This window comes from Rhineura floridana, chromosome 3 (assembly GCF_030035675.1).
Source record: "Rhineura floridana isolate rRhiFlo1 chromosome 3, rRhiFlo1.hap2, whole genome shotgun sequence".
NCBI classification, from domain to species: Eukaryota; Metazoa; Chordata; class Lepidosauria; order Squamata; family Rhineuridae; genus Rhineura; species Rhineura floridana.
Window position 1 is genome coordinate 76,853,817 of NC_084482.1, and position 21,792 is coordinate 76,875,608.

The 21,792-nt window shown below is 39.8% G+C and overlaps 2 protein-coding genes across 4 annotated transcripts in view; one reads left to right on the forward strand and one right to left on the reverse strand.

Moving 5' to 3' along the window:
• PTTG1 (PTTG1 regulator of sister chromatid separation, securin) overlaps nucleotides 1–21,792 on the forward strand; it is a 294,965-nt gene that overhangs the window by 227,699 nt on the left and 45,474 nt on the right. The window contains exon 1 of one of the 3 annotated variants that reach the window (XM_061616759.1): nucleotides 14,247–14,253. The exons of the other annotated variants lie outside the window; for them this stretch is intronic. The gene's annotated coding sequence lies outside the window, so the exon portion shown is untranslated. Of the gene's footprint in view, nucleotides 1–14,246; nucleotides 14,254–21,792 lie in introns of those variants that run through there. 3 annotated transcript variants of the gene reach the window in all.
• On the reverse strand, nucleotides 903–14,412 carry C1QTNF2 (C1q and TNF related 2). Its single transcript, XM_061616755.1, has 3 exons — nucleotides 14,049–14,412; nucleotides 10,099–10,350; nucleotides 903–8,440 (listed from the first exon to the last, which is right to left on the reverse strand). The coding sequence occupies exons 2-3, from the start codon at nucleotides 10,340–10,342 to the stop codon at nucleotides 7,827–7,829; spliced, it is 858 nt and encodes a 285-aa protein (XP_061472739.1). The 5' UTR covers nucleotides 10,343–10,350; nucleotides 14,049–14,412; the 3' UTR covers nucleotides 903–7,826.

A 21,792-nucleotide genomic window follows, 5' to 3' on the forward strand; every position in this document is an offset into this window, starting at 1 on the left:
CAGCAGTTACGGCAATTAAGTGAATGGTCACTTAATTGGATTCTCTCGCGTTGTACTTTTTGCATTTTATTGTCATTTGACCTCTCTGGCATTCAGACGTTACAACAGTCTTTGCTTTCTTAAATCCAGGGTCACAAAGAGTGTTTCCATTATGAACACTATGTTTCCTCCTATGTTTATAAAGCACTTTGATGTTTTGCAAAGTGATTTGCCCTCACATACATTTTGGGCAGTAAGTCCTTATTTTTCTTCTTTGCATATGGAATAAATGAGGTTGATTGGGAGTGGGAGTGGAATCATTTGCCCAAAGCTACACAATTTCTTATTTATATTTAACGGCAGAAAGAGGGCTCTTTCAGAAAGATGACAAGGGCCTTAACATACTTTTGCCAATTTTTCTTTTTTAGCGGCAGGATTCCCTTTGCTATTAATAGTTGTGTGAGGAGCAAAGATTGCAAATACGTAAATATAAATTAATACAAATTAGTAAAGCTTTTCCTCAGAAAAGAGATGCTATTCTAGGATTTCTGCTAAATTCTTGATTCTTGCAAATGTTATTTTTTTGGTGGGGAGGGAGAATTGGCAAGGGCAAAGCTGGAATTTGAATCCAGATCCACCAACTTTCTCAGTAATAAATCACACTTCCTACGCTTGTTTAATGCTGAACTGGAAGCAGGATAAAGCCCCGCATAAGATTTGGAGGATAGCTTTTATCTAAGACCTTGCCAAGTAAAGAGAATCACAGAATCAAGGAATGTTTATTTATTTATTTATTAGATTTATATCCCTCCCATTCTCCCAGTAGGAGCCCAGGGTGGCAAACAAAAGCACTAAAAACACTTGATAAAAACAGACTTTAAAATATATTAAAACAAAACAACCATTAAAAACATATTAAAACAAAACATCTTAAAAAACATTTTTAAAGCTTTAAAAACCTTATTTCCACTCACACTGAAGTATTTTTTGTCATTTATAAAATACATAGCTAGAAATTAATGCAGGAGGTCCTCTGCCTTTCCACAAGTTCAATGCTATATACACAGATGAAAAGAAATTATTTTTGAAAACACATATCGTTAGTTTCCAGAATTTTAGGCATATTTTTGGGCAGTGATGCAGAACTATTTATTTATTTAAAATATTTCTATCCCGCCCTTCTACCCTATAATAGGGCATTCAGGGCAGCTTACAAAAATCAAATCAGACATGTACATAAAATTGCAAGCAGTAAAATCACAAAAACATTAAAATACATAAAATACAATTAAAATACATAAAATACTATATATATATATGGGGATTGATACTAAAGGGACTACGATGGTAAAATTTAACGTAGAAGACATAAGATCATAAAATCAGTGTCAGGCTCTACCGGAACAAGATTGTTTTCAGAAGTCTCTGGAAAACCAACACGGAGGGAGCAGAGCGAACTTCTTGGGGTAGGGTATTCCAGACCTTGGGGGCCACAGCTGAAAAAGCTCTCTCCTGCGTGCCTGTCAATCTAACACCTTTCACTCCAGGCACGCAGAGGAGACCAGAGGCAGATGATCTTAAATCCCAGACCGATGCATATGGGCATAAGCGGTCCCTCAGGTACATTGGTCCAAGGCTGTTTAGGGCTTTAAAGGTCAGAACCAGCACTCTGAATTGGGCCCGGAAACAAATTGGGAGCCAGTGAAATCGATAAAGCACAGGGGTGATATGCTTAGTGATAACTAAGAGTTGAGATGAATGGGGGAATCACTGAAAAGCAAAAAATCCTTGTGATGTACTTAAAAACCCACCAAAATGATGACAAACAAGCCTTCACGGCCACTTGCCCTTGGTCTATTGTCACATTCAGATCAAGACACTTTCTAGAGTTTCATGCACTTCACTTCCCATATCTGACAGTATGGAAGCAGAGGTTAAATGCACATTGATTACTTGGGTCGGCCTGTGGATGGCACATCATAGTGGCATGTTATGCCACCGTGGGGGACAGGGAAAGGAACTGGCAGTATCATGACTGTAGGAAAAATAGTATAGCTGATTTTGCAGTTCACAACATAGGAAAAGTAAGTTTGCGAAATTAAAATGGAAATTTAAAAGCTTGCTATTCTTACTAAAACAGGTGTTAGCGGATGCTTTTATGAAATAATCAGCATATTGTTTGCCATGTTTGACCTTACTGCTATATATTAATAAAAGTCACTATACCATAAACAGTTTAAATCTGGGATGGGGAACCTATGACCTTCCATTTCACCCCCATTTCCCCCCTCCCACTCTCTTCAATCTTTCTGGGTTCCCTCCACCTTCATGAAATTAAAGCATGGGCTGCCTATGATGCTTGAGCTGCAGGTTGTCGGCCCCTTTCCTAGAGGTTCACCAGTGGTATCCTTCCAGTGGAGGTAACTTCCTTTGCAAGATTGACTCATTGCATAACAAGCTAAAGCGGAGCCTTAAGGAGCAATATATTTTCAGAGGTAATCTTTCTTAGCATATTCTTTGGTGTTATACTTTTAGATAACAGTCTTGTATGAGAGCCCTCTCACATGAATTTATTGGAAAAAATAAAGACATATAGTTACCAAATTTATGTGATGTTAAAAATGGCAAACTTTCTTCTAAGTTGGTCTCCGAGAATTCCTTCAACAACTGCCCAACTGTCAAAACATCAGAATCTTGGAATACCCAGTGGAAGTCTTCACCATTGCTTAAAGGTATGCATGCCATCAACATCAGTCAAGGATTCTTGACTCTGAGTTTGGATGTGCTATGACTAGGTTTCTTCCTGCAGCATTAATGCTATCCAATATGCTTGAAGGATATGGAAACAAAGCGAAGGCTCCAGCAATAAAGAGAGTAAAGTGCAGTTCTCACTTGCTGAGCTCAGACACACACAGCACATGAATATCAATCAATCATGAACGAAGAGTTCCTTACTTTGGAATTTAAATTCAAAGTCTCTACTTAGAGTCTCTATGAGTCTCTACTCAGAAGTGAGTCCTAATTAATTCAGTGGTGCTTACTCCCAGATTAGTGGGATTAGAATTGCAGCCAAAGTCCCTCTTTGAGAAATCTGGGGTCCCAAATTGGAAGCAGTGATGTGCTGAAAGGTGTTAAAGAGGACTCAGATAACTAATAATCTGGAAAAGATATAAAGCGTTTTTTAAAGTGACCTAGTCACATTATCACCCATAAAGCTATAATGATGTCACCACTACTCCAGTTGATGCTCACTTGGTCACACATGAAGTTTCTTCCATGGTAAAGATCATCATGCTTCCCTCCAGTTGTGTGGGAGAGGCTACCCCCCCCTTGGTTCTCTGGAGCAGGCCACCAATAATGCATTTCAAATTGTCTAATGTAATACAAAAGCAATACTATGCGTCAACTTTTTCATAGAAGATATAGGGTGCCTCCAGATGAAAGTTTATTGCCGAATTGGTGCTCCTCACACATGTATGTTTTTCACATCAAAATGCCAGCCTGTACATTTTTCACAAAATCCAGTAAGTAAAGATAAGCCGTTGTACACCCACAGTCACTACTGGTGTAGAAGTGTGTTTATTTGGATGGGTGGACTGACGTTTGTGGTGACATTTTGGTGGGTGACCTCTGTCTCCACACCACATACTTCTGTTTGTTCCTCACTTGAGCACAACTTAGCTATTTTGTTTCCACTGGCCCAAAATGTACAAGTGTGCTTATTTTGACTTATACAAACCCCTCTACAAGTTTTGTGCATGACCTCCGTATTAAAAAAACACAAAAAACAAATGGAAATGGATGTTGACTCCCACAAAGAAAACAAGTCACCATTTTGCCCATTGTGATACATGAGACCTAAGGCAGATAACATTTACTCTTGGGCACCTCCTTGGGATTTTGTTTTTTAAAAGGTGCACGCGTATAGTTAAAGAAATAAGCTTGCCCAGTGCATAAAAAGGTGGTGGAGGGTGAAGGAGGACAAGGAAACAGCTCAGTTGCATTCCATCAAACTCAAATCACTGGTATAAAATAACAATGAATATTCAGCCCCATCTGGACTATATATTGAAAGCAGCATCATACCGCTTTGAACCGTCATGGCTTCCCCCAAAGAATTCTGAAACTAATTTATTACCGGTGCTGATAGCTGTTAGGAGACTCCTATTCCACTCACCAATCTACAGTTCCCAGAGTGGTTTAGTAATCAATCCTCCTTTCTAGAGATCTCTGGAACTTGTAGCTTTGGGAATGGGGTTTTTTTTTCTCATAACAACCCTCAGCACCCTTAATAAATGACAGTTCCAAGGATTATTTGGGGGAAGCCATAATTGTTTCAGGTGGTATAACAACTGCTTTAACTGTATACTGTGAATGAAAAAATGTGTGGAAGCACGCATAAAAAAATCATGAAAAGGCATATGGAAAGCCACCCTCAACTGGTTGAAAAACTGAATTCCTGAACATTTAAAATTGCACGACATCATGTGCATGTATGTGAAGCGAGCATGTTAAGAAGCACTTTTATATGTACCTTATTTATTATAAGACCAGCAGTTGGTTGCAATTAAAATGGCACAGAACAATTAGTCACTAGGTGGCATTATACCTATATACAGCTTTATGTGCTGTCAGTTTGGCTGATGGTAATGTTGTTGGTTTCTACTTATCTTTTTTTCCTTTACCAATTATTTATTAGTAATTTACAACATTTATTTATTTATTATTTCCATTTATAGACCGCTTACTATCTAAAAGATCTCAAAGCGGTTTACAATAGAATACACAAGGTACAATAAAAAACATTTACACTCTTCCTTTCCTCAAAGGAGTTCAAGGGAGTATCCACGTTTCTATCTCACCTCTATTTTATCCTCACAACAACCCTGTGAGGTAGGTTGAGAGATAGTGACTGGCTCAAAGTCACACAGTGAGCTTCATGGCCAAGTGGAGATTTGAACCTTGGTCTCCCAGGCCTTAGTCCAACACTCGTAACAACTTAACATTTAACTAATTTCAGTTCAGATCTGCAGTAAATGTAGGGACAAAATGATGGGACTCAAAAATGTAGCAAAAATATCTTCATTCTGTTATTTGATCTCTTGAAGACGACATTGTGGTGTTTTGCTCCAGATCTTGAATCTCATATATTTTTTTCCACAATGTGGTCAACATTCACCATATTTTTTCATACATTATTTCTTTTTATTTTGTCCTTGGGGGTTTCTTAGTTTCTCTTTAGGTAGAGAATCATGCTATGTAATCAAGAGATAGTAATATTATTAGGATCAACCCAAATACCACAGAATTGAGGGCAGCCTTTTGAGTTCTTCAGAATAGACGTAGAACAAAACAAACGTTAGGGTAAGAAAAAACTGGACATGCTGGTATTCAACATTAGTCCTGCTCAGAGTAGAATCCAGTGAAATGAATGGCCATGACTAATTTAGGTTCATTAATTTGAGTGGGTCTACTCTGAGCAGGACTTAGCTGAATATCACCTGATGTAGTTGCCTCAAGTTTGCGTTGTATAATAGGGTGCTTTCACACTGCACTTTATTCCATTATTCTGACTATTTCTTACCTGGTAATTTGCGCATTATATTTGAGCTTTCACACGATATACCGGGTAGCTCTGGAATTCTGGTGGAATGTAGTGCAAGTAAAGCACTAATTTCCGCAATAAATGATACCGGAAACAATCCGTTAGCAAGGCTGGGAACCTGGAAGATCACGGGAGTTTTTCGCTAGCTGCTGCCACTCATGTGACAGGCATCCCAGCATGCAGTGCGTTCCCGCCCTTTAGTCATGCAGGTTGTTTTTTTTTTTTTTGCCTGACAAACATTGTACCAGTATTCCGGCATCAGTGCAGATAGCAGCAGCATTTCCCACACATACCCTTGTCTTGATACAACTAAAACAATTTAAGAAGTCAGATCCTAAAGGGAGAGGGCTTTCATGGTGACAGGACGAGATCTTAGACCTCCTACACAGTGGGAACAGTGTGCATGGGTGAGGGACGAAAACAAGCTGTGTGAAAGACAGTTGCGCAAAATGCCACTATATTGGCTGAAAAAATACTGTTCCTTATCGCAAGAGGTACTGCAGTGTGAAAGGGATTTTAAAAATTGGGACAGAAGCGCTACCTTTTTAATCCATTAAACTAGTGCTATTAGCCCCATGTGTGAAAGCAGCCATAGTCTTAAAATGGTGGCAGAGCACAGGAGGGGTGACAGAGACAGGGCTAGATTAGTTTCACTAAGTGTCATGCCAGACAGGTTTCACAATACAGTACACCCAGACTATTGGCATAAATAAGCAAAATTACATGTTCTTTCATTTTTGAAAATATAAAGGGTTGGACCCAGAATGTCCTTTCCATGAACATTTGGGGGCTGTTACTCGGTAGTAGAGCATCTCCCTTGCATGCAAAAGGTTCCAGGTTCAATCCCCAGCATCTTTAGGGAGGGCTGGGAGAGATTCCTGCCTGAAACCCTGAAGAGCTGCTTCCAGTAAGTGTTGATAACACTGAGCTAAATGGACCAATGTGCAAGTGTAAGTCATCTTTCTATCCTAAGGCCTCCTTCCATTTGCAGAAGGGAGTAAGACTGACTGGAGGAAGGCAATTCTTGCTGATTCTCTCTTCCCTCTGCAGCCCCCAACACCATCTCCCACACTGTTCTGGAGGGTTCCCCAACCTTCCAGAGCATCTTTTTTAGAGTTTATAGGAGGTTGTAGAGAAAAGGAAGAACTGGCAAAAATCCCACCCTTACTTCATCCAGCAGGAGCACCCCATGAGCAGACTTCCACTCACAGTCAGGAACCATGGATCCAAACCAAAATCTAGTAGTTACTTGCTCTCTCTCCAGCAGTGATTGAAACATGCAGATTCCTTGTGAGCAAAAGAAAATGATAGTCTTTTTTATTAGTAAAACTAAAGATGAATTTTAGGTGATTCACTAGGTACAAAGTAAACAGAAGTATATTGCCTTATGGTTGGAAGGTGTGAAAACCTCTTCCTAGCCCCCCAAAAGTTAAGTCTCATATTTAGGTGAAGAATGTTTAAGTCCTCAATGTACCTTATTAAAATTAAACTGACCATAAAGGGCTGTTTATCTGTGGTAATTACATTTTTCCCTTGGGACATATGTTACTCAGCTTAGATTTCAAACTATGCCCACAGAATATCTGACTGGTAAATTCTTTTATAGGCCAACAAGTCTTTGTGTATGCGGATAAGGCCAGATCAAAGAAACTGTGCACCATATTCTACAATTCCCTTTATGCAGTTCACCTAGAGATAGATTTCTCTATGCATTTCAGAATTTTCTAGAAACGTTGGGAAAGTTTACAGTTTAAAGTTTTTATAATCTGCACTTCTTAAAAATTATATGTTTTAATTTACTGGATTGTCTTCATTTTTTTGTGATTTCCATTGTAATGGCCATAGGCTTCAAACAATAAAAAATCTGATTGACTACTCAGAGTTTTTTTGGCAAGAATGATTTTTTAAGAGGCCCCACAGACTGAGACAAAGAAACACAAAGGCTTAGACTGGGGCAGCCAAAGTGGTATCCTCCAGATACTGTTGTACTCCAACTTCTATCAGCCCCATTCAGCATGACCGACATTCAGGGATGATCAGAGTTGTAGTCAAACAACATATGGCAACCACTGTGTCGACTATCCTGGGCTTAAACTGTCATCTATAAATATTGTAGCAATGGCTGTGCGCCACAGTCCATGTCAGGCCTGCTTCGATTATTTCAAAGATTTATGTACATTACAGCTATAATTTTTCATGCTCTGTTCTCTGTTAGGATTTGCTAGTGCTGACAGTCTTCCCTTTATATTTCATTGAGATAATCCTGGTCAGCATATATCAGAAAGCCAGTAAAAAGGCTGTCTGTCCAGTAGGGATCATAAAAGAGTCCATTCTGTTCAGAGTAGAATATCTGCAGCCACACCTCATCATCCTGCTTCAGGGACAGGATAGTCGATCCAGAAGCTACATCATGGTTACCGGTGTTGGCATCAAATGTTTTTATCCTATACTGCCCATTATGCACCAGCCCAATAGCCAAGTGTTTATTAGCCAAAGTGATATCATAGGTGAAGTAGTAGATGCCAGGGATACTGCATATAAATTTCCCACTGGAAGTGTTGTAATTTTCACCTTCATTCATGAGGATCTTGTCAAATTTGATGGGCAACCTCTCTCTTGGGTAGCTTTTTGTCACTGCCACAGAGAAGGCTGATTTGGCTTTATTGGCCCCACAGCTGCAGGGGCCTGGCATCCCAGGGTCTCCCTGTTCTCCTTTGGGGCCTTTCTTTCCTGGACCTCCGTTTTTCCCGGGGTTTCCCTTCAGGCCCTTTGGACCTCGAGGACCAGCTTTGCCAATGGCTCCTGCTTTTCCTTTTGGCCCTGGTTTGCCAGCATTTCCTGTTCTGCCTTGTGGACCTAGGAGACAATAGACTGCCATGAGTATTCAAGGAAGTGACTGAATAGCCACTTACTTATCACTGGACTTTTAGGATGTTTCTGGACTTCACTATGAGCAGTGATGGAACAGGCAAGGAAGTGTAACAGGAACTCCTTTCAGTAACAGATTCTATCCATGGGTGGTGGGTGGGGTTGAACTAATGTCACTGTTTCAAAAAACAACAGTACCTGTGCTCATTTGCCTAGAAAATCAGTATAAATCATCATCATGTACACAGGGAAAATAGGTTCTGTACCTTTTAAAGCATGTGAAGTATGGGTTGCATCTAAAGCTGTGTAAACCAAGTTCTGCTTGCACAGTGGTATTTCTGCTTCATCTTCTCTCCCTGTCCACCCCCAAAATCTGCTCCAACAGGTCCCCCAGTCCTCTAGACCAGATGTTGATGGAATGAACAGAACATTATGGATACAACCCGTTGTTTTTAACAGAAAAAGATGGAGCACTGATTTATTCCCGCTTGAAGACATAATCGTAGAAACAATCATTGGGGGCCACTATGACCTTCAGTTTTCCTACCTTTACAAAGAAACAAAAACCGGGAAAAGCCCAGTGTATTTGGAGGTGGCAGATGAAAATGTATGTTTTAATGCTCTTTGCCTTAATCATACAATCCTGCTAAGTGGTGTAAATAAGGAGTTGCAAAAATAGGCTCATCTTGTATCTGCAGTTGTGATGCAGCGTGTGCTAGATGATGTCCTGACCATGCAATCCTAACCATGTTTACTCAGAAGTAAGTCCTATTGTGTTCAAAGGGGCATTAGGATTGCAACCTCAACAGGCAGGGATGAATCACCACCATTTACAGTAGGGTCCCGCTTGTCGGCGCTCTGCTTTTTGGCGTTCTGCTAATATGGCGCCGCCAGTGGGGCGATCAGCTGTAGCGCGGGGAGCTCACACGCTCTAGCTGATCGTTGTCAGCTGGAGCTCCCTGCACTACAGCTGATGGTGCGATCAGCTGTAGAGCAGGAAGCTCTTGCGCTACAGCTGAGTAGGGCCCTACTTCACAGCTGTTTTGCTTTTCAGCAGGGGCCTGGAAAGGAACCTGCCATATGAGTGGGGCCCTACTGTATTTCACAGCAGGGACAATTATGTCATCTCCTGGGGTGCTATTTGCTAATAGTCTGCCTGCCAAATTAATGAGAATTGTTCTTTTTTCCCTTTTTTTTTTTTTTTAAAGAGAAAACCAAATAAGCCTGCATGGCTAAGAGTTCAACAGCCACTCTTATTTGAAAAAATTCTAAAGTTGCTTTATTATGACCAACGAAAAATGTCACAAAATAGTGAGCAGTCTTTTCAATTCACTAAAAGTCTTCATCAAGCTGGATGCTATGCAGAGCGGGAAGGGAAAGTAAGCAAAAAGCTGTCTTGGTATTGAAGACAATGCTTGTTTTGAGAAAAAGTTCAGCTTTGTTTTATGGTTTCATTTAGAAGGTGCATGGCTATTGGGATTATCATGAAGAGCTCCCGCACATCAGAATTTACCACTACACCATTATTGACGGCAGGCAGACATCCAATTTGGACTGAGTTGGGATTGGCCAATTTGGCATCTCCTGCTCTTTGTACACTACTACTGTGACAGATTGAACTTTAACAGGGAGTAGTAGACTCTTACCTTCCTCTCCTGTCTCCCCTTTCTGTCCATCCTTTCCATCTTGTCCATCTTTCCCTGGGAAACCCATCCTTCCTACAGCTCCAGGGGAACCTGGAACTCCAGGAGCACCAGGAGGGCCTGGCGGTCCTGGCACACTGCATATGAGTTGCTGGGAATCCTTCTGACTTTCTGCTTTTACAAAGCTGCTGAGAAGCTGGATGGCAATGCAGGGCACAATCCAGACAAGCAGAATTGGGGAGATCATGGCGATACCTATAAGAAATTAAACACAAGCAGTTATGGGCATGTATTCCATCTCCATCTATCATTGCCATGGGTTAAAGAAGATGAGAACAGGATTTAAATCCATATCCATCCCAGGGTCCAGGTCCAAAGCACTGTTCACTGGCTTGACCATTGTTGTTATGTGCCTTCAAGTTGATTACGACTTATGGCAACCCTATGAATCAGTGACCATTCAGGCAGACTATGGTGGAGCCGCTTCGGTGTACGATTTTGTTAAGTACAGCATATGAATTCGGGCTGTCACAAGAGCGGGAGTGCACTCCAGAATCTCCTGCAATGCCATATGGGCTGATTCCATGCTAGGAGTCAGCCATGTTTCAATGAAGACACAAGTCTGGGTTAGTAGCATACTGTCGACACAGCCTGTGATGACACGCCATAGCCTTTGTGAAGCCTTATTTGCAAAGTCTCCCTTGTTTAATGAGAAACCTGTCATTTAGTTCTTTATTTATTCTCTTCCCAGACTGATGGTTAGTTCTTTCTTGTGTCATGTTGCTCATTTGCCAAACCTTTCTAATATCATTTAGATTTTGAAAGCTTACAGCACGAGGAAGATGAAGCTAAACAGAAATGCTATTTGATTTGGCATGGAGTAATGGATCATCCTGAATTTGAACCAAGCATAGTCATAGACAAAATGGCCTTAAGAAAGTCACAACAGGAGTGGATGAGGTGTGTGTGAGCCAGGAAGTTGCATGCTTCACATGCAGAAGATCTCAGGTTCAATCCCCAGCATCTCCAGGGAATGCTGAGGTAGGGCAGGTAATGTCCCCCCATCTGAACTCCTGGAGAGCTGCTAACCAGTCAGCGCAGATAATACTGAACAAGAATGGACCAATGGTCTGACTTGGTATAAGGCTGCTTCCTATATTCCTAACTGCAAGGAGCACAGTGCCAACCTGATAATCTACTCCCTCCAAATAATTGCAATGCAGGTAAATGTGTGTCTCTGACAGTTCTGGTTACCCTACTCTCTGGAATCTTTAAGCAGACCTGGGTTCTTACAGCTTAGTACCCTGAGGGCTGGTGACTCTCAGCTTTGCAGTAAGAATGAGCAGCAACATTCCAATATTATTTGCTTTCCCCTTCCGCCTGTCTGGGGGCGATGCACTTATCTACACTGCACACAGCTGTACACATCAATACCACTCATAGCATAGTATCTCCTGGTTTGGTTTCAGGTATGAAGGGACCCTTGGCAAGTGTCCTCTGGTGGGTGCCTTCCTCTGCTCTGGTGGACTTATCTAGTTGCAAAAGCAACAATCTAAGCATCAATGGGAAGCTGCGTTTAGCAACCCTTTAATTTCTTACGGTGCCCCAAATCAACATTAGGTCAAGAGCATTGGGGGAAATTTAAAGGTGGCTTATGCTGCTGTCTGGTGTGGCTCAGCATGCCAGGTCAGGAAAGAAATTAAGAAGGTCCAGGGCAGGCATTGAGAGCCAGTGTGGTGTAGTGGTTAGAGTGTTGGACTACGACCTGGGAGACAAGGGCTTGAATCCCCACACAGCCATGAAGCTCACTGGATGACCTTGGGCCAGTCACTGCCTCTCAGCCTCAGAGGAAGGCAATGGCAAACCCCCTGTGGATACCGCTTACCACGAAAACCCTATTCATAGGGTCACCATAAGTTGGAATCGACTTGAAGGCAGTACATTTACATTTTTGGGCAGGCATCAGCAACTGGCCATGCTAGGCTGCTGTCCAAGGATGCTGGGTGCTGTTGCCAGCCCCGGTTCTCTCTTCCAAAGGACTGGGCCACCCATGAGACAGATGAGATGTTGCAGCTATTGGCCTTGCAGGAGATGCTCAGTAGACTGGTGCTATTGTTCGAAATGACAGATGGAGATGGATGCACTGATCTTGACGAAAAGGGGGGGCACAGAGATGGAGTGCCCAAGACCCAGGGAGACTTCACCAGGCCCGGCCTCCAAGAGATCTTCTGTATCTTTAAAAGTTGTGCAGGTTGACGGAAGAATTCCACCTTGTGGTTATTCCCATTACAATGTTGCAAGAACACCTGCACTTGGCTGACTTTCTCTTCTCCTAAAGATACAGGATCAGTCTCAGGCCCTGAACCTGGCAACCCTACTAATAAATACTCCCTACCATACCAATAGAAACCAGTAGGTACACCTTTTCCTATCATTGCATCTCTGTGCTGGGGAAAAGGATCAGTTTCTGCTCTATTAGGCACTTGTTGCAGGTTTGGAGTTTTACCATATAATCGTATACATACTCTGAATGAAGTAAATCCCTGAGTTCAATGGGGCTTCATTATCAGATAAGTAAAGATAGGATTGCAGCCTCAGTTCCATAAAGAAAAGAAACAAAGAAAGACAAAGCTTCCCTTTCTTTTGCTCCTCATATTTGGGTTCCCTTCCTTGGCACTTTCATCATTCTGAAATGTAACAGCTTCCTGGACAGGAAATTCATGAGAAAATGATGTGTGTGTGGCGTATGAGGAGGGGTGGGGTGAAACCCACACATCTTTTGCCATGCATCTTCTAATCCCAAATCACTCGCTGGAGAAATGTGTTACAAATTATTGTTATTTAAGGATCGTAACTATTTTGAAATATATATAATTGAGAACATGCGGAAGGCAGAGAGAGATATTAGTATCTGAAAAGGAGTTCTGTTTTGTAAATATTCTCCTCTGTTCCCTGTTGCTTTGCACCTATTGAATAATTACTGTCAATACATAGAAATACTTGGAATTCAAGATCCCCAAGCTGGTGCCTAGTCAACAGCATCTCTCTTTGTTTTTAGTTTTTTGTCTTCCCCTGAGCCTTTGTTGGTAGATAGGTGAAACAGTCTGATCCCATTACAAATTAAGCTATCCCTTTAATTTGACATCCAAAGGCAAAGGTCATATGACCCACTATATAAATGGTGGTTAAATAGCAACTGTCACTTCAGATTGAGTATTTGGGTACAGCTTCTAAAATGTTGGATTTTGTTGGGGATTAAATTGACCATCCTCCTTAGGAGAAACCTTCCATGAGGCTTGACCTTTTGGCTAGAAGGTTAGTATAAAAACAATACATCCTTGTTAGTGGTAGCATGAAGTCTCCTAGTCTTAAAAGGAAGCCATTGTCTGGTAGAGTTTGGGGAGAGAGAAGAGAGTGATACCAGGAATGAACTTGGCCTTCCTCGGCTTTTTCCTGTTTCAAAACTTGGAGCTCAGTTGCTATTGAGTCTGTACAGTGATAATTTGGGACTTTTCCTGTTTCAAACTTTCTTTCGCAACGGTTGCACAGACAAAGCATTGATCTTAAACACAGTATTTCACCAACGCATTGCTCCTTTTAACTTGCAAATAGCCCTATTAAGGAGTTCCGTCCAGGCTTCAAATAATGAACTGTTTTAAGGCTGCAGCCCTACCCACTATTACCTGGGATGATGCTCCGTTGAATATCATGGGGTTTACTTTTTGAGTAAAGATGTGCAGGGTTTCCAGGGCTGCAATCCTGTGTGCACTTAGTTGAGAGTAAACTGCATTAGTGGGATCCTACTCAGAAGTAAATCCTATTGACTTCAAAGAGGCTTACTCCCAGGTAAGTGGCGTTAGGACTGCAGCCTTACTTCCAAGTCAAATGCATTGGATCAGGCTAAGTCTTCTTTAGAAAATAGTTTAATAAATTTTAAAAAAAATAGTACTCACCAGCACAAATGCCTTCAAGAAGATCCTGCCATCCAGTAGGAAAACGGTTGAATATTAAACAGATGTTTCACTGCAGAGCATTGTTGTCTAGGTTCGTGGTATTCCTAATTGTTGTTGTAAAGTGCTTCCTTTCCTTTAAATGAAGAGGTCGCAATTTTGCATTCTCAAGTGTCTGACTCGAAGTTTGTGAAACTGGGTTTCTTTCATTTGCATTCCCAGTTTGGAGCAGCTTCAGCTTTTTGGCTCAGCTTTGCTCGAGGCATATTTTGATTATTGTGTAATGTTTGAGCTTCTGCCTTGTGTCACGTGAGACAGGGAAGAAAACCTTACACACATGTGGCTGAATGCTTGGAAGGCTCCAGATACTTGGGGGAGGAAAATCCCTCCCCCTACTCTGTTGCAGCTGAAAAGCTTAAAGGCCTGGGATCAGCAGTTGCCGGCTATCTTCCACAAACATAAAGAGAGGAATTTGTAAGGTCAAGTAAAACCAACATTTGAGTCTCTGGAACATGGTGGGCAACAGGTGGCCCACAAGCTGAGGCTGGCCCACAAAAGAAATTTTATCTGTCTTTGGGCAGTCCTGCCAAATTTCATCCAGGGTGTGGTTAAAAAAAAAAAAGCTCATTGTTCCACTTATAACAAATAAATTTTCAAGTTTTAAGGTATCGACATTTTCTGTACAGTCTCTACATGTTAGTGTTGCAACTCTTTAAGATTTTGTATGCTGCTAGCAGCACCTACAACAAAATGTTGCAGCCTGCAGTGCTCCTGTTCAGGATTCCAGCCAGGCAGGCATATCCTTGTACAGGATAGCCCATCTCTTCAATTTCTCCGCCTCCCTTTTCTGTTTTCCCCAAGAGGACACAACACATAGTTAAACTATGGAATTTGCTCCCACAAGAGGCAGTGATGGCCACAGACTTGGATGGCTATAAAAGAGGATTAGACAATTAGACAAATTCATGGAGGAATTTGTAGAGCCTTGAGGGCTACACTCTGTCTCTATACCGTCAGAGGCAATATGCTTCCAAATATGGGTTGCTGGAAACTGCAGGAGGGGAGAGTGCTGTTGCACTCAGGTCCTGCTTGTGGGCTTCCCATGGGCATCTAGTTGGCCACTGTGAGAACAGGATGCTGGACAAGATGGACCACTGAGATGATCCAGCAGGCTTGTATGTTTAGTTGAATGGGCTCATATGCCTGTTTAGTATGCTCAATCCTCACTGAGCTGTTTTTGTCCCCCTTTTAGACTTTTCCCCTTAAGAATTCTTTTGTACTTCTGTAAACCTTGCAGTTCTCTTCTCTCTCTCCCCACCCCCTTGCTACTATCTCTCTGTTGCAAGTGGATGGTGCAGCTTTGGCTCCATCAGGACCAACATTTGGAAAATTGAGGAATGGAGATCCTGACTATACTAGAGTGTTAAGTGCTACATAATTCTAAAGTTAAACTGAATGCAAAGGAAGAGAGATGAAGGTAATATGAGCTTGATCCGAGGAGCAGATTCAGCTGAAAGATGCAACATTCCCAGTGTACGCCATAGTCTTTCTACATATTCCTACAAGCTTCCTTGGTACTTATGTATTACTGTTATACACTATGAAGGTAATGTTAACTCAGATCCTGGGCAACAACACACACAAGAAAGTTACAGGCATTAGCCCAATTTGCAAAGATATATGAAACACGCTAAAAAACCTTGGCACAATGCCATAAATCCCAGTACAAAAGGTACCACTGCTTTTAATAATGTGTTCTTTTTACCTCGCTGCATCTTTAAATGTAATCTACCAGTTTGGTAGTAGTATGGAGGAAAAGGCTGGAGAATCTGTGGCCCTCCAGCTGTTGCTGGAGTGCAACTCCCATCTTTTGTGACCATTGGCCATGCTTGCTGGGGTTGATGTGAGTTGTTGCTCAACAACATCTGGAGGGCCACAGATTCCTCACCCCTGCTGTAAGATATCAGTAACATTCTTTACTAAAGAGAAGATTGCCAACAGAGGAAAATATTCCCCTTTGGGACACAAACTGTCTTATGTAAGTGATGGATGGATTGGATGGTCCTCCTACATGCATGCATCATTCCGGTTTTTATAGGGTTGAAGTTCTACTGGTGAATATGAGCGACATCTTTTCACTCTTGGTTTTCCACGTGCATGCATCTTTGAACAGAGCTTGTGCAATTGGCTGTGGATGCACCTTCTTTTACATCACCCTGGACTGGTAGTGATATTTGTCCAGGTGCCAGATCTGCCCTGTGAAGATAGGCAGGGTATGCATGTTGAATTGCTCATTTCTGATCCTTGACATGGATCTCTTTAGTTTGCGCAGTCTGACCCATTCAGCTGCCCATTTTTCCCAGTTGCCTTTGCTTCAGAATCTGTAACTTTTATATGCAAACATCAAAGTTACATTTGTTAGTTACTGGAAAACTATATTTTGTTGGCCTTTGCCTCTTATGAACTCTGTTTGTACAGCATTCTTGGAGAGAATATTATAAACAATTTCTATTAGGAAAAAAATTGTAAGCTTAGACTTTCATGAGTAGCCAAATTTTAGCTGTTCTATTTAGATAGACTATTAATACAGCTAAAAGTGTTTTTCCCAGACATCAAGTAGACCAAAAGCAGCAGTCCCAGGCCCTAAATGAAATAACCAAGCCTATAAAAAGAATTCAGTTTGTGCAGAATCCAACATTTGAAGAGGCTTGGCTTAAAACAGGGCTTGCATTTTCCGATTAGTGCTAGTTCTCTTTTGCAGATAACACATGCCAGAATATTGTGCAGTACATTCATAAGAAAAGGCAAACTATATTATTGTGACCTATTTAGAATGTATTAAAATGACTCTTCTTCAGGGAATATAAGCCTCCCACTGACATTTATTTCATAGCTGGAAAAGATTGCTTTCAAATGTTGCGATCTCATTTTGACTGCAAAATTTTAGCAACTTTTTGCTGGCGCACCACTGGAAATGCACTTTTATTAAATACACTTGTATTTTAACAAACAGGGACAGAATTACGAGGCAAATTTATGCTTAAGGGAGGAGTGGATTTTCCCACAAGATTACATTGTTTCCAGCACCTATTTTTTTCAAGGTTGAACTAAGCAACTAAACTGTAAGCTAATTCCTATACAGTAGGGCCCCACTAATACGGTGGGTTAGGGACCAGGCCCCCGCCGTAAAGCGGAAATCGCCATAAAGCGGGGTCCCATAAACTATAATGGGCCGCGTCATGAAAAAATGATGCCAAAACGTCAAAATCGGCTTTAAAACGGGGAATTTCCCCTGCTTGAAAGCCGCCGCATCAGCAGAATGCTGTAATGCGGAACACCATAATGCAGGGCCCTACTGTATAGGAAAGGGAAGGTAAAGGCAAAAGATTTAAAGTAACAAGGGCAGCAGCAGATGAAATAATGCTATGTGAACCAATGTTTTGAGAATGGTAGTGGAGATGAGAGCAGACTTTAATGGCATGGCAAATTTAAGAGAAATGATTGCACAAGGGACTGAATTTGGGTGCAAAATAAAGCAGTAGGTTGGATGTTGAGTTCTAAAGAACAAGCAAGGGAAAGATGGGAAAGGACTCTTGGTTGAGCTGCTGGGGAACGCAGAAGCATTAGAAATAACCAGTGATGGGACTTTGGAGAGGAGACTGGCAGTACAATGAGAATAAGGGCTTTCAGGTTAAAAGCCAGCCAAGAGGAATCTTGGACTGGCTTAAATGTTCTCCAAGGTATAGGAGAACCGATCAGATCTTCCACAAGACTTCGTTGAGCTGTCGGCGGCTGGAATTGATCAGGAAATTCCTGAGATAAGAAGGCAAGCCGATCGGCTGAAGACGGAGTCAGGAATTCCACGCAAGCTGAACTGGTATAAAGCGAAGCGTTTTTTCTTCTCTCCAAAAAAAAACGTTCTTAACCAGCGAGCCCACTTCTGCCTAAACCTTATCATTCGGCTTAAATTACTGCAATAAAAGGGATTTGTTTATGAATCAGCAATTGAGAAACCTGGGTGAGTCATACTTTTTCTCTTTTAAATATAATTAAGGAAGAAAGAAAATATAAACAACTTATATACTTTTTTTACGACAAAAAGCTGGCTTGAATTTGGACTTTTAAAGTTTAAAAACGGATGAGAGGTAATTATTATATTTTGGACTATTTTTCTCTTTGGACTATTTCTTGTTGGATGAATCCGCTGCTCGTATATGCTACTAATTGTTTAGTCTTGGCAACCAGAATTGTTTTGCATTCTTGGAAGCAGATAAGGACTGTGTTGTGCTGGCTGGATTTCAATAATAGGCCTGGAATATTAACTCTTCTTTTTGGTGGAGGGAAAAAAAGAAAAGAAATAGACTGCCCTTAGGTTCTGAAACAGTGATTAATATTAGAAATTAAAGGCCTCTTTTTGAAAATGACAACTAAAAAAACAACCAAGGCCCAGGGGCGAAGAGGTTCTATTGATACACAGGAAGAGGATATACCCCCAGAAATGTTTCAAAAAATAATGGAAGGGATTAATGCTATAAAACAGGAAATGAAACAGGAAATGAAAACTGAATTGACAGATATAAAAGACTATATTAAAACACAAGTGGATGAGATTAAAGGGACAATTGGGCAAATAAAGGAAGATGCAAAAAATACTAAAGAAAAGGTACAAACCTTGGAGAATAGAACAGATATACTAAATCTGGAACTAGAAAAAAATTTGGACTATTTAGCTGTGACTGAAATGAGAAATAAAGAGCATTGTTTGAGATTCCGTGCAATCCCTGAGGAAACAGGTGAAGACATTAGAGATAAAATTGTTAATGCTTTAGTAAAATTTCTGGACTTGAATGAAGATAGGATGGAATTTGAAATAGACAAAGTTTATAGAATTAACTCCAGATATGCAACAATGAAAAAAATTCCAAGAGATGTGCTTGTTCATTTCGTAAAGAAGACGACCAGAGATATGGTTTTACAGCAACACTTTAAATATACCTTTAAAATTGATGGTAAGGAAATACTGGTGATGAAGGAAATTCCTATTAGACTTTTACGTAAGAGAAAAGAATATGCTTTCCTTACAGAAAAACTTAAGCAATGCAAAATTCAATTTAGGTGGGACGTTCCAGAAGGAGTGATTTTTACATTCAGACAACAGAAATACAGACTGAATACTGTTCAAAAAGCAAGGGACTTCTTGAGAAAAGCTTCAAAAGATATGGAAGAAGATAAACTCAAAGATATGGATATAGTTCCTGGGAAACAAAGTCAACAAGGATATGCAGAGGAGGGGAAGGAAGATGATGGATCAAAAGGAGCATCAGGCAAATTTTAAAATACACGCTTAATGATGGATTACAAATACCTAACTTGGAATATAAATGGAGCCAACACGGCGCAGAAGAGAAAGAAAGTGTTTCATTATTTGAAAAAATTAAAATTGGATATAATTTGTCTACAAGAAACTCATATTCAGAAGAAAGATTCCAAATATTTGATTTGTAAAAATTTGGGTGAAGAATTTATTTCAGCTGGACCAAAAAAAAAAAATGGAGTTGTTCTCTATATTAACCCACAATTGCTTCCTAAATTGGTATTATTGGACGATAGTGGTAGATTTGTGGGGGTTGAAATTACTTTACAAGGTACAAACATTTTGATAGTGGGTATTTATGCCCCCAATGAAGATAAAACAAGGTTTTATACAGGACTTATGGAAAAATTGTCAGAGTTTTCATATGAGCATTGGTGTGTCATGGGTGACTGGAATGGGGTAATCTCACCAAAAATTGATAGGCTTTCTGAAAAAAATATCAAAGAGACACAAGGTAAATTACCGAAGATTTGTTTTGAACTCATGGAACATTTAGAATTGGTGGATACCTGGAGATATATAAATGATAATGCAAAGGAATTTACTTATTTTTCAGAAAGACATAAAACATTTTCGAGGATTGATATGATTTGGATGTCAAAAATTTTAGCGAAGGATATTTTTAAAATGGATATATTACCAAAAACTTTTTCGGACCACAATCCTGTGATATTAACTTTAAAAAAAAAAAATCTTGGATTTAGATGGAGACTAAATGAATCTTTATTACAGAATGATAAAGTAGTACAAGAATGTAAGAAGAAATTAAAGGAGTTCTTTGAATATAATTTATATAAAGGAACAAGTGAAAATATTGTTTGGGATACTAGTAAGGCATTTATGAGGGGATACTTTATTAAATGTAATTCTGAATTAAAAAAAAAGAAACAACAGAAAATGCAATTAATTTTGGAAGAAATAAAACAAAAAGAGGAAGAATTGAAAAAGAATCCAGCTAAAGTTTCTATTGTAAATCAAATTAAAATGTTACAGAAGCAAGTATCAATGTTGACAGTTAGAGAAATTGAAAGGAAATTAAATTTTGCTAAACAAAGGACTTTTGAATTTGCAAATAAACCTGGGAAATGGTTAGCATATAAATTAAGAAAAGAACGTCAAAAAAATATTATTTTAAAGATACAAGAAGGAGATGAGACGCTGACAGATAATGTAAAAATCAAAAAGATTTTTCATCAATATTACTCAACATTGTATAAGTGTCAAGAAATTCCATCTGAAAAAATAGAAGAGTATTTATCCAAACAGAATTTGCCGAAAATTACAGATTTTCAGAGACAAGTTATTAATGGCCCTATTACGTCAAGAGAGATATCTGAAGCTATAAATAAAATTAAATTAGGAAAGGCGCCAGGACCAGATGGGCTATCTGCAATGTATTATAAATGTTTGGAGGAAGAACTCTTGCTACCCTTACAGTCTACAATGAATTCTATTTTGCAAGAGGGAAAGATACCGGATAGTTGGAAAAATGCTAATATAACATTAATACCTAAAGAGGACCAAGATTTAACTAAAACAAAAAATTATCGGCCAATATCTCTACTGAATAATGACTATAAAATTTTTACAATGATTTTGGCTGAAAGATTGAAAATAATATTGCAACAATTTATTCAGGAAGATCAATCAGGGTTTTTACCTAAAAGACAATTACGTGACAACGTCAGGAATGTTTTGAATGTGTTGGAATATTTAGAACAACGAAATGATAAACAAGCAGCTTTGATTTTTTTAGATGCTGAAAAAGCATTTGATAATTTGAATTGGAAATTTATGTTCCAGGTTTTGGAGCAAATGGATTTTGGAGACAACTTTATAAAATGGATCAGATCGATTTATACATCACAGAAGGCCCAGATAATTGTTAATGGAGACTTAACGGATTCATGTGAAATACAAAAGGGTACAAGACAGGGATGTCCATTATCTCCCCTTTTATTTATTCTGGTTTTAGAAGTGCTGCTTAGAGATATAAGGCAAGATAAAAGGATTTCGGGATTAAAAATAAAAAAAGAAGAATATAAATTGAGAGCATTTGCTGATGACTTGATAATTGTACTAGAAAACCCTTTGGAAGGAATTCATATATTGATGGACAAATTAAAAGAATTTGGACCGTTAGCAGGATTTAAGATCAACAATCAAAAAACAAAGATGTTGGTGAAAAATTTAACTTTAAGGGAACAGAAAGAGTTAATGGACAAGACAGATTTTACAATAGAAAAAAAGTTGAAATATCTAGGCATCATCATGACAAATAAAAACTCAAAGCTGTTTCATAATAATTACGAAAAATTATGGACAGAGATTAAGAAAGACTTGCTAAGATGGGATAAACTACAACTGTCATTA